The sequence below is a fragment of the Gekko japonicus genome, unplaced genomic scaffold (assembly GCF_001447785.1).
Source record: "Gekko japonicus isolate JY-2015 unplaced genomic scaffold, Gekko_japonicus_V1.1 scaffold401, whole genome shotgun sequence".
Taxonomy (NCBI): Eukaryota; Metazoa; Chordata; class Lepidosauria; order Squamata; family Gekkonidae; genus Gekko; species Gekko japonicus.
This window is the reverse complement of record NW_015165841.1, coordinates 797,974-811,805: the sequence shown is the minus strand read 5'-3', so window position 1 is coordinate 811,805 and position 13,832 is coordinate 797,974. Positions and strand designations below refer to the sequence as shown.

General features: G+C 42.0%; 1 protein-coding gene across 1 annotated transcript in view; it reads left to right on the top strand.

The window, feature by feature from the left end:
* TGFB2 (transforming growth factor beta 2) overlaps positions 1-13,832 on the top strand; it is a 121,477-nt gene that overhangs the window by 95,771 nt on the left and 11,874 nt on the right. Inside the window, exons 3-4 of the mRNA XM_015410999.1 lie at positions 11,127-11,259; positions 11,486-11,596. Of these exons, the coding sequence (XP_015266485.1) occupies positions 11,127-11,259; positions 11,486-11,596 (244 nt within the window). The remainder of the gene's footprint in view (positions 1-11,126; positions 11,260-11,485; positions 11,597-13,832) is intronic.

Below are 13,832 nucleotides of genomic sequence, written 5' to 3'. Positions count from 1 at the left end.
CAGCCAATGTCCAATTCCCTACAATTTTGTCTGCCCTGAGGCAGTGTTGTCAATGACCGAATTGTCCTAAATAATTGGGCCGGGCGTGAGCTAGCGGACGCAACCCTGGCTGCGTAGAAGTCTCTCTTCGCAGCCTTGACTGCCATCTCATAGGCTTTCATAAACGTCCTATAAGATGCTCTTGTCGCCTCGTCGCGAGCTCGGCGCCACCGTCTCTCTAGCCGTCTGAGCTCCTGTTTCATAAGCCGCAACCCCTGGGTATACCAGGGGGTCAGCCTAGAGCTGCGAGGGCGCAGAGGGCGCCGAGGAGCGATCACGTCGATGGCTGCAGCGAATCGGCTATGCCAATCGTCCACGAGCTCATCTAACGAACCGCCAGGGGGCATCGGCTCCCGCAGGGCCGTCTGAAGCCGCATAGGGTCCATCAGGCTCCATGGGCGAGCTAAAATCTGCTCGCCGCCTAAACAGGGTCGGGGCGGGACATCTATGCGAGCCTTCTGGGCATAGTGGTCCGACCATGGTACCTCAATTGTGGTAATCGGATCCACCATACTCCCCGCCGCGAAGACCAAATCGAGCGTGTGCCCGGCCTGATGCGTGGGGCCCGATATTAATTGGGAGAGTCCCAGCGACGCCATGGACGCCACCAGGTCCGTAGCCCGACTCGAGGCCGCGTCCTCGGCATGGACGTTGAAGTCACCCAAGACTAAAAGCCGAGGGTGCTCCAACGCCCAGCCTGCTACGGCCTCCAGTAGGGACGGCAGACTACTGGCCGGTGCGTTAGGCGGTCGGTACACCAGCCAGATCGCCAAACTCTCCTCAGCTTCCAGCGCCAGGCCGACACACTCTATGCCCCCTGGCTGGCTCTGCCCCCTGCCTGACGCTGCGCTTCTTGCAGCTCCGGTGCCGTCTCTTCCTCCTCTCGAGGAGGCAATTCAGCTTGAATTCAATTAAGTTTGGGCTCGCATTCTCCACCTCAGCTCACTGAGCATCAGGAGTAAGGTTTCGAGTCAAGCACACATAACCCTCCAAATCAGTATGTTCCACACACCACTGTCTCCTTCTTGGGAGCTGCTTGAACAATTGGAATATATTTCTGCATAACTGATTAATTCTTCATGTATTAAGAGAATATTAAGGGAATGATGGTATATATGTTGAGCATGCCATAGACTTGCTAAAGAATCACACTTAATATGCTGTTATAGGCATACAATTGATTGATGAGGAGTGCTCTCTAAGGAAACTGGCTCTGCCATTTGTGGAAGAAGATGGCAGTGAGCAACACTGATTTGCAGGCACCGGTGACATCTCAAGCCATCGCACCTCTTCCCAGAGAGGTTTAGATGCTTTAAAAACAATACCTTTGTTTAAACGAACAAAGATTGAATGATTAGTTTATGCTGTATCTAAAAAAGTTAAAAAGGCAGACAAGCTCATATGAATATTGCAGCGGGGAGGGTGGTGGTGGAGTGAGACAGAGATCAGTGTTTGGAGATGGTTAATACTTTTGTGCAGTGAGTTTTGAAAGAAAAGTGTTTCTCCACCAGAGACAAAGAAAGCGGCAAGTCCTGTTATCAGTATGGCTGTGCTAAACACTACCTATATTCTAATGCACATGACCTTCATTGATGACCTCTGCTTAGCAATCAACTAATGATGGACAGTAAATTGTATGCTCATTTGAAGGTCATGGGACATGCCTGAATGAAGAAAGCCAGCAATTATTGAAAGTCATGCATAACCTAGCATCTCTAGGAACAGAGAAGAAGGAAGTGGCTTTGGCGTCTGTGGGCTGATACTTTAATAAACTCCAACTTGCCTACAGCAAGTAACAGTTAAATACTAGTGCCTTTTGCAAAGGTTTATTTATTTTGTTTTGCATTACACCTTTGTTCTTGACAATTTAAAAAACTCCTAAACTGCAGGAAATCGCACTGAGCATTTCAAAGTTTTCCTGGGGTGAAATGCTGAGATTGTCGCTGCTTCTCAGTTCATTTGACAACACTAAAGCTGCAGTGGCTCAAGTGGTTAAGATGCTGAACTGCAGGCTGTGGAAGGTCAGTAGTTCAGCAGTTCAAGACCCAGGGTGCAGCATGATGGAGTGAGCTCCCGTCTCTAGTTCCAGCTCCTGCCAACCTAGCAGTTCGATAGCAAGAAATTGCAAGTAGATAAATAGGTACTGCTTCGGTGGGAAGGTAACAGCGTTCCATGCGCCTTGGTGTTTAGTCATGCCGGCCACATGACCACGGAAACGTCTTCGGACAGCGCTGGCTCTTCGGCTTTGAAACGGAGATGAGCACCGCAACCCTAGAGTCGGATTTGACTGGCTTTCAAGCAAGGGAACCTTTACCTCTTATGTTCACTGTAAAGTGAACAAGGCAGAAACGAGGTGTCAGGCATTGAGGTATCTTCCCAGCTTCATAGATATTCTTTTGCTTGGCTAGGTAAGTGGATAAAGACTCCTTTATAGTGTATTTTTGTCTTTGGCTCAGTTACCAGCCCTGTAACTCATGCTATCATGACTTGATTCAGGAAAATAGTACACAGTAATCCCCAGTAGCCTACTGGAGATTCAGGTTAGGCATGCTAGTACAGGAGATCTAGTTCACATGGAGGGACACTGCTGCAATGTGGGACTTCTAAATTTTTGGGAGTACCACTTCCTCCATTTTTTGTTTTACTACCAAGGTACAGATCAGCGCCACAGGTAAGTAGTTATATATATTGCTGATCTAGTACATCCCCCCCCCAATGCTCTTGTCTGCCTCCCTATGAGAAGGTAAGAGGCAATATTCAGGGTAATAATTTCCAAAAAGAGCCAAAATGAATACTCCAATGGTGTAGTTAGCAATGAATATTTTAATAGCCACATAAACCTTTATTTGGTTTGCAAACAGATTACACTTGCATACTTGGAGGTTTCTGTTTTTGCAGGAACTAAATATTCTTGATAAAGGAGAGGTTCTTCCCTAAGTATATATTATCCAGGAGAAAAGATAAGCATAAGGCAGTTTTGTGCCTCTAATTATTAGGCAACTTGAAAATAGCAGGGATTGAAGCTTAATGTTCATATTGGTGAACAGAGAGACCCAAGAGAAGAAAAAAATTGGTAACTCTCTAGGACATAGAAGTCTCAACATCACTGCCCCCTTGTAGTTATCCATGTTTTAAGAGGACCCTGTGTACACATTTAAAACTCCTCAGTCATGAGGGCTAGAAACATCCATTTTTTAAAAAACCTGCCAGATTTCACAGTTGTTAAGCATAAATGCAGAGAACAGGAGCAACCCACAGATGTGATGGTGACTAAGGACTAATATCATCACTTGCAGCTGTGTTATTTCCACCCAAGCCGGAATTTGGTCTGGGCTCCGTGTGCAGTATGTACGCTTTATTTGCAATCTTGCATGATGAACGTGTTTGGCAATTTCTCAGGGAGCAGATCGTAGAACTACAGGCTTTAAAACATTTGGCAAGTTAAATGTACCTTTGTATTTTGGCAAGTATGCTGCACCTCGTACAATAGTTTATAAGGACCACATTCAGCTCTCAATTACTGCCAGATCCAAAACTCATTGAAGCCAAAGGAAAGACCCCTGTTGGCTTCCGGGTCAATTTCCCTTTGCAGCCTCATAGCATTACACTAGTCAAGTTTTAGGGAGAGCAGGAACAGGAATATTTGGCAGCTAATGCCTATTGCAAAAAAAACAACAACAACCCATGCTCAGTATACCACTGAAAGTGTTAATGCAAAATGTGCTGGAAAGAAGCTTTTCAGTAAATAGGGCTCTCATTCTCTTTCTATGTATGTATAGATAGAATTTCAGTATGCTTTTACTATCATATGGAAAGGTTTGGGGCATGTTAATGCATTACACCCAACCCCCTCAAGGCAATTGAGGACTGTATCAAACCTCATGCTGGTCCTACTTCATACAGTACTTAGGCCAGGGTCGAATACAGATGGCATAGAATGAACCCTCAGTATGATCCTATGTGTTGGAAAAATTGTGGATCTCCTGGAACGTATTTACACTGCTGGTGGGAATGCCCAGTCATTCAGCAATTTTGGAAGGACATATTCTCCCGAATCAACAACATCACGCAACAAACACTCCCTGTCACTCTGGAGCTCTCTTTGCTCAATCTCTGGGATTCATCAGTTGGAAATGACTCAAAAAAAATACTTACCTCCATTCTTCTGGCGGCAGCCAGGCTCACGATTGCGGCAAATTGGAAATCTCCATCTCCTCCTCCTCTGACATCCTAGTATGACAAGATTTGGGACCAGTTTGTGATGAATAAAATTTCTAATATAGTAGATCGATTACAAAACAGCTCCGGTAAAACTTATGAAAAATTTGTACGTACCTGGTTCCCAGTTCTTGACTTCATGACAGAACACAATGTGCTGCCCTCTAGGACGAGTTATCACACATGGCTTCACTTTTGATACCACTCTGACCTCTGCCCTGCTGCCGAGACTCCTCTTGTTGTTTAGAGTAGTAGACCACAAAATTTGTTGTAGTTTAAACCTGACTACATTACATGGGATTTATAGTTCAGAAGTCGTTCATATATATGGGAACAGATCTGATACTAAAATAGTTTGATATTATGTTATATCTGTTGATGTTTGATGACAACTTTGTTGGGGATTAACTGGCTGGTTTGTAATGTTGGATTCTCAGAACTTTTGTATACTGTTATTAAGATATTGTACATGTTATATGTTATATTTGATTTTAATAAACATTTTAAAAATACAGATGGCACCTTATTGGAAAAGCAGTGAGATTGCACAGGAATCGTTGCATCACAGAACAAAGATGTATGAAATTTCCTAGTCCTGGATTATATCGTGTGTTGATTTAGCCTTGTACTGTCAACTCCACCGGAGAGCAGCTCCAAGGCGTAAGGCAGAAGTTCTCCCAGCTCTGTTCCTACCTATGATCCTTTAACTGGAGATGCAGGTGGTTCATCTGGGATCTACTACATGCAGAACATGTATTTCTTTCACTGAACTGTGGCAACCAAAACTTGGGAAATTTAAATAGAATTGATTTCACTGAATACATATCTTGACACTAGGCATTCAGATCCTGATCTGATTGTGGAAGATAACCTTTGGCAGACTCTCAGACTTACTTCCTAGTAGTAAAAGCAAGAATAATACTTATGACAGATGTGCCTCCCAAGAATATCAGGAGGCTCACTCTGCAACACCTGTTTTGTGCATGGACAACATACCTTATACAAAGTTTCCAGTTAAGAGTTACTCTCAACATGTGTTTGTTGATAACGTTGGGGTCAGCAGAGCATCCTGTGGCCGCAATCTCTCCTCCCCGTTTACAAAATGGGAACACAGCTCGGATTTCACAAGTTTGTTGGTTAATTAATGCTTTATATAGGTAGAGCATTCTTCACATTAAAGTGCCATAAAATTATGAGCACCTAACAGAATGTCCATCATTATGATGGTCAGGGTGTGTATGGAGAGATGTGTCATATATTGTTGAACTTCAAAGTGCATAGGACACAGTGTGTTCCATTGAGGGATCCCTAGCTAGTCAGTATCAGGGGTGGGGTGCAGGCTTTATCCTCACTGCAATAGTACTGGCAAATGGAATGCTTTGGGTTTTCTCATAGGGGAGAATGACAAATACTTACTCATATGGGCAAAAGCAAAAGGATGTTCTCAGGAGAATCATTGGGGTGGGGTGGGAAGCCAATTCTATGTTGCTGTCCATTGCAGTGAATGAGAATCAAGCCTATTCACCTCTGCACAGTCCCTTCCTTATCTGATATAATGCTGAGAACTGGCTTTCATAGATACAGATACTGGTTGAAATGACAGAAAACCAGTAAAGACTATCTTTCTGACACTGACAAAGGGGAAAATAGGCTAGTAATAAGGGAAGGATCTGGCCACATTTTAGGATGCAAAAAAGATTTTCTGCATTGTGGTGGCCAAGAAAGATATGAAGGACATAATGTTGGGATTTAATTTTACCAAAGAGGAGGAGGGAAGATAGCTTAAGGGCTTTTTTTTTACTCAGCTGTGAAACAATTGCTATAATATGATCGCTAAACCCCAGCTTATGTTAATTAGAGACCAGCAATTATTGTATTACAAGGCAGCAAGGCAGCAGTCAAGGTGTTTTGCTTCAGGGATTCCATTTAGGATTTTGATTTCTTTGGCAGGTTTGTGATAACTATCTTTTTTAATTGGAAGACTAATGTACTAAAACATATGCTATTGCCCCATCGCTGTGATACTTATTATATACAGTGATGACCAGCTATCTCTGGTATTCTCTTGGTCTTCTGTGTTATACATTAGGAAATCAGTCAGCATTTGTGCATGGAACCACTCAGTTGCACTTGATCTTATATCATTGCTTTTGAAGACTACCAAGTCATAAATCCAGATAACCTAGAAATACATCAAAAGGAATGATTACTGAAATGCCCATACTACTTATAACATGCCTTAGTCCCCAAAGATATCCAATGGAGCCTCAGAAAACAGTCCTGATTTTTGGCCACAGCTCGTTGGGTGCCCATGCCCCCTAATTCTAGAATGTATAAGCAGGTGATACACCTAATCAAGGATGATAAGCTGTTGTGAGATGTTGATGGTTACAACAGCTGCAGTCCTGGAATGACAAAAAGAGGGCAAATCTTGCCTAAACAGGTGTGCCTTTGTAGGTATTGTGGCTGGATCTGATTTGCTGCCTCCTCACACCCACTGGCTTAGTGAACCTGGCTTCCCTTTCCTCACTTCCCTTCCCATATTTTTGGGAGGCTGGTTAGTTGGTGCCAAGCCATATGCCTGGCTTCCTCCTGCTATCTATCTTATATCCCCAGCTCCTTGTCCATTTCAGGGCATCTAATAGCCTGTCTTTAATGGGTTAACCTTGTGTCTCCACCTGTGACGACCATTGTCATGTAACTTCCAGCCTGATTGGGTTGTGAGAGTTGAATCACTGTAGCAGGGCTTCTCCTCACCATGTCCTTGACACTACAGTTTTTCTTGGCTTTATTAATATAGCAGCTATATAATGTGCCAGCTATACATAATGCTTAGCAAAGCACTTCCCATCTATTATCTAGTTGCAACCCTTATGAGCTCAAAAGGTAAGATAAGTGTAATTATCTCCCTATTGCAACTGTAGGTTGAGGGCTGAAGTGAAGGCAGGGTAGCTTACTTAAGGCTCCAATTGACTTTGTGTGTGTTATGTGCCATCAAGTTGCTTCCAATTTATGGCAACTGTATAAGTGACCTTAAACCACGGCATAGACAAGATACCATACAATGTCTTCCTGATTTGTAGCACAGGCTCTTCGTCACTATGCTGCTAGAACCAGTACAGTCACTTTTGTGTTCTTCCATTCTCCATGTTCAAGAGCTGCATCCACCATCTAAATACAGTTGGTAAGCCTTCAGAGCCAATTCCAAAATTAAATCCTATGCCCATTACTAAAATTCTGCATGCATTTGAATCTGCAGTCCTTCCTGAAACCATCACTATCTCTCAACCCAAGCTACCTTGCTGGATTTTTGTGAGGATAACATGGGACGGCACTTATGTAGACTATTTTGAGCTCCTTTGAAAAAGGGAAGCATTGCATAACAGGATAGTCCAAAACCCAGAGAGGTGCACCAATTAACAACATAAACAAAAGAACAATATCTCAAAGGCACTGCAGAAGACTAATTTTATTTTCAGAAAAACAGCCCCAAATTTTGCATGTATGTATCTCATGGGTGGGGGAACTGCAGGCTGTGGAAGGTCAGTAGTTCAGCAGTTCAGGACCCAAGTGTGCCGCGTGACGGAGTGAGCTCCCGTCTCTGGCCCCAGCTCCTGCCAACCTAGCAGTTCTAAAGCAAGAAATTGCAAATAGATAAATAGGTACCACTTTGGTGGGAAGATATCAGCATTCCGTGCGCCTCGGCGTCTAGTCATGTGGGCCACATGACCATGGAAGCATCTTTGGACAGCACTGGCTCTTCGGCTTGGAAACGGAGATGAGCACCGCATCCCTAGATTCAGATTTGACTGTCTTTCGAGCAAGGCAAACATTTACCTTTACCTATCTCATGGGCATTTTCCCTTTTCAACGCTGTTTAAGAGAAGAGAGTTTTCAGTTACTTCCCATCTCTTCTAGTTTTCCTCTGTTTTGCATCCTAAGTATATGAACCACTGTTCTTATATGTACCAGCATGGAAAAATTCTGTATTGCACGGGAATACTATGACATGCCTGTAGAGTATTATGGTTTTTGGTAAAGGAAAAATTCTGTATTGCATGGGGATACTATGACATACCTGTAGAGTATTATGGTTTTTGGTAAAGCAGCCTACAAATAAATGTACTTTTATGTTTTGTATATTGGTGACATAGCACAAGACATTGTGAAAATAATTTAAGACAAAAGAAATCAATAGTTCTGATATGTAGATCTATGAAAGCTTCAGTGCATACTCTGAAATCCTGCATGCCAAGATTCCCCCATTCATCTCATTGTCAAAGTCATTTCCACATGTCTCTTCTCTCATCTGTTCTTATCTTGAAGCTTCTTATATTGTAAAAGTATTCCACAGATTATTGCTTTTAGTAATAACGCTGGAAAACTATTAAAGCTACGCACAGTTTATCGTATTTGTTAGTATATGATAAACCTGTCTGATATAGTATATGATAAATCTGCCATTCTGACAAGGAAGAAAGAATAGCATGTTTTTTTCTTCCTCATTTTGTCATTACAGCATCCCTTTGAAGTAGGTTAAGCTGACAGCATGTGACTGGCCTAAGGTCACTTGAACTTCATAGAAGAATGGAAGCTTGAACATGGGCCTCCTAGATCCCAGCCCAGTTACTATACTGAATTGGCCAGCTCTTCAAGATGGATTAGATAGATAGATAGGTAGGTAGGTAGGTAGGTAAAGGTAAAGGTAAAGGTAAAGGTTCCCTTGCTCGAAAGCCAGTCGAATCCGACTCTAGGGTTGTGGTGCTCATCTCCGTTTCAAAGCCGAAGAGCCAGCGCTGTCCGAAGACGTCTCCGTGGTCATGTGGCCGGAATGACTAAACACCAAGGTGCACGAAACGCTGTTACCTTCCCACTGAAGTGGTACCTATTTATCTACTTGCAATGTCTTGCTTTCGAACTGCTAGGTTGGCAGGAGCTGGAACTAGAGACGGGAGCTCACTCCATCATGCGGCAACTCGGGTCTCGGACTGCTGAACTACCGACCTTCCACAGCCTGCAGTTCAGCGTCTTAACCACTTGAGCCACCGCAGCTCACAGATAGATAGATAGATGCTAATAAATTATGTTTCTTCTAACAGTCCACTGGCAGAAGCAACATCAGTACACTTAGACCGATTTCCCACAAGCATTGCTTCACGCTTGCTCGTGTGAAATTGACAGGTACCATCTGGGCAAAAGGGAAGAGCAAGCTGGAACTAGAGACGGGAGCTCACTCCATCATGCGGCAACTCGGGTCTCGGACTGCTGAACTACCGACCTTCCACAGCCTGCAGTTCAGCGTCTTAACCACTTGAGCCACCGCAGCTCACAGATAGATAGATAGATGCTAATAAATTATGTTTCTTCTAACAGTCCACTGGCAGAAGCAACATCAGTACACTTAGACTGATTTCCCACAAGCATTGCTCAACGCTTGCTCGTGTGAAATTGACACGTACCATCTGGGCATCCAAAATAAACAAGTTAGCACAGGTAAGGGAGAAGGTAGCTTGTGTTTGAAATGGACATTTATTCTTCTCCAGTGTCTCATTGTGATGGAACCCTGACCCACTTCACTGCAGCCTGCAGTAGCTTCCGGCCTCTCCATTCTGGATCATAGCACTGTCACTCTTGTGTTGTGCATTTGGAGAAACAGCCCTAATAATTTGAACCACAAAACTCCATTAACGCCATAAGGTAAAACTATGGCCACAAAGGGAAGCTAAGTGGAGTGCTTTGAGCTTCCCTTGCAAATAAAAACTGGTTCACATGTGCAAGGGCAGTGAGGTGACTCAGTGTTAGCAGACATCTGAGAAGGTAGAATGGACCGCGCCATGTGTAGGTGGAGGATCATGCAAGATCAGTTTTTAATATTTCCCTATGTTAAAAATAACCTGCAAATAGAAAATCAATCAATCAGTCAGTCATTCCTTATAAAATAGATAAGATGGACTAAAACAAGCAAAGAAAACCTATGCCAGCAAATTCATTTTAGCTGTATCTGAAGAAGTTATCAGTGAGTGACTCATGAAAGCTCATACCCTACCACAAATTTTGTTAGTCTTTAAGGTGCTACTGGTCTCTTACTCTTTTCTACTGCTACAGACAGACTAACATGGCTACCCATCTTGATCTCTTTTCAAGCAAATAAAATCTTCCCCCACTTTCTAGTTCTCTGAAGTGGTACTGTCTATTTTTCCACCCGTGATCTGCCATCTTCTTTCCACCTCTATCTTCCACATACGTGAAGTCAACAAATAATGGCTCCCAGGTGTCTTTATTAGCCTGTCTACTCACACTTAGGCTTAATTCAGGCATAATGTGAAATTGTGGTTTAGTCAAGCTACTATAGTTTGAACATAGGCCTTCCGTTTACTGTGGTTAGCTATGGTCCATCAAACCAGTTTCCTAAACCAGGTTTGAAATTGGTGTACTCAATTAGTCTTAAAATTGTGGTTTGGGGTGAAATGCAAACGTGGACATCTTAGCTGAATCTTTGCTGATTCCCTCATTCTGCCCTCACACACTGTCTGCCTACAGAGACACCTGGCCAGACTGAAGGTGATAAAACCAGCTCTGAGCAAGACAAATCAGGATATGAATGATCATCCCAAAATTCAGCTTCACAATCTAACCAGAGTTAAAATAAACCATGGTTTCACATTATGTCTGAACTAAACTAGCCTGAATGACAAAAAGTTTGCAAAAGTTTTTCTGGTGCCCTGGATCCCATTCTGATTCACCATATTTGCCCAGTTTTTACATTTGAACATATCAAACTTGTTTGTGTGTATACATAACTGTCTTTTGTTGATGCATTACTGAAAGCCCAGAAGCTATACATTGTCTGTTTTCTTTCTTTCTTCCAGATTCTCAAAACCAAAGACCTAACATCACCAATGCAACGTTACATTGATAGCAAGGTAGTTAAAACAAGAGCCGAAGGTGAATGGCTATCTTTTGACGTAACTGATGCTGTACATGAATGGCTCCATCATAGAGGTGACAGACAATACCATTTTCTTTGTTTGTTCGTTACAGTCCTTTTTATCCTGCCTTTGGACAAAGCCCCAAGGCAGCTTACAGCATTTTCTTTTTAAATCGCAATAATAAAACAATAAAACTAAAACTGTAAAAAGCTTAACATTTCTCATTTAGAGCCTCCTTACATTAATTGTAGGCCACTTCAAGTCTGCAGCTAATCTAAAGGTAATCTTGTGTTTTGCAGACAGAAATCTTGGATTTAAGATAAGTTTGCATTGTCCATGCTGCACGTTCGTGCCTTCAAATAATTATATCATCCCAAACCAAAGTGAAGTGCTAGAAGCAAGTTTTGCAGGTAATAACAGAGCTTACAAATTAAAATTGTTATGTCATAAATAAGTTTTCTACAGCCTGTTTAAAATATGAAACCACAATGGTATCAAGGAACTGGAGAAGATGTGCATGTATGTGAGGATAGAAATTCTGGAATATCCTCTTAGAAACTCTTGTGTAGCAACCATTTCTCAAGTTTGGAACATCAAAAGTAAGAGGTTCTTAAGCTTTTGGAGGGGGGGCAGACTCATCCCCAACTGTGTTAGTACTGATCCAAATTATTCTACCTGTAGTGATCTATGTGATTTATCTGGATTTGCCCTGTAGCTCTCTGCTAAGAACAAAGGTATAGAATTTCAGTTTAACTAGATGAAAAAAATCAGATTTCTCTTGAATAATTAACCTAACAAATTATTCAGCCTGATCCTATAGATGCAAAAACGTATACCACAGGTGATGCTCATGGAAACCCAAGGAGTCAGAGACATAATTTGAGCCCATTCCAGTGAGTGAGGCATTGTGTGTAATATATCTGGTAGTCGCAGCTGAGTTTGCAGTGAAGATGGGGAAACAATTCCAGATGCGCATTTTCAGGTGAACCTGTTAACTCATCCAGAAGGCTGCTTCTGCATGGGGAACCTCCTCACCAGAAAGGATCTTTGTAATGTGGCTGCTTCTTTCTTATGGCCACTCTCTTGCTGCCTCATTAGTGTCTGAATTTATGTATCATGTGGGCTGCTTGACTTTTGTTAGTACATCCTGTCATGTTTGGGACAGTAGCCTGAACAATGAGAAGAAGAGAAGGTGAGCCAACGAGCTTCTGTAGTTCTCTTTTCTGTAGTTCTCTACTCCAGTGGACTTTACCGCACCCATCACTGTACCTCCACCTGACAGGCTTCATAACCTTTTACAGGTTTGTTATAGAACCCAGTGTATAGGATACACAACTACCAGGTAGAGTGGACAGCAAAGCTTCAGAGACTAAGCTGCTTACACAACAAAGCCAAGTTTTTACTGAAGATTTGAAACCATCAGTAACATAAGCAGCATATACGGAAATCGTAGCGGATTTGGGGCAACAAAATAACAAAGGAAAATGCATCCAGATAAATCTAAGTGGACTGGTCCCAATCCTGGCAAATTCTAAAATAATTTTTTTCCTTTTAAAAAGTTTTTTATTGCTTTTCCACTACACATACTACAAGGAAAGGGAAAAAGGGGCTAAGACTAAAATACAAAGCTAAAGCAAGGATCATCTTTCATAATTATATAAGTAGCTTATAGTAATTCCCATCCTTAAAGTAAACTAAAAATATAAGAGGAATAAAACTGTTTAAGATTAATATAGAGTCAAACTAAAGCAAGCATATTTAGCCAAAATAGATGTAAGCCTGTTTCTCATATAACAAACGGATAAAAAACTTTCAGTTAAACTACATATTATTTTGCATATTTCTTGTTTTTCTTGAGTTTGCTCTTGTCATAGGTCAGTCTAACTTTGAGGAGTTTCGGAGCAGCTTCTCTTTTTTGATCATCAGAGTCCTCTGAGGATTTGTCAGTTGTACTTACTCTGCCTCCCGATTCATGTTCACTTTCTTCTTCAGTTTGTTTAGTGTCCTCTGTTTTCCCTTTTTCTTTGGCTGTTGTTTGATGTTTCTTCACAAAAGCCTTTGCTTTTTGTACAGTCAATCTTCTCTTTCTTATCTTTAAAGTTGAAGATAAGTCCTTCCGGAAATATCCATCTGTAGGGAGTGGATTGTTTGCATAAAAAAGAAGTTTGATTTTTATACTGTCTCCTCCACTTGTGTGTTTCAAATTGAATGTCTTTTAGTATTCAGATTTCTTCATCTTGGATTTTCAGGGTTATCCCATTAGTAGCTTTTAAGATTGTGTCTCTCGTTGATCTCTTGGAGAACGTAACAAATACTTCACCTGGCAGTAAAAGAATTTTTCCCCCAGCACAACCTGGTTCCCTTCATAGGTCAGCTACTGTCCTTCATACAGCAGACAAGTTCTCCAGCAAAAATTTCTTCCAGTTTGGTTCTGCAGTGCTCTGTCCCCTTATTTCAGCTCTTTGGTCTCTGGTTCTTGTTGTTTGTATAGGTTAGTCCTGGTACTCCTTTCACTAATCAATGAGGTCATCTCTAAGTTTCAGTTCTCAAAAACTCTTTTAAAGTTTCATTGTTCTGGATCCTCAAGAGACCCTCTTTTTTGGTTTCTGTACCCAAGGCTGACCCATCCGCTCTCTATCTGAAACT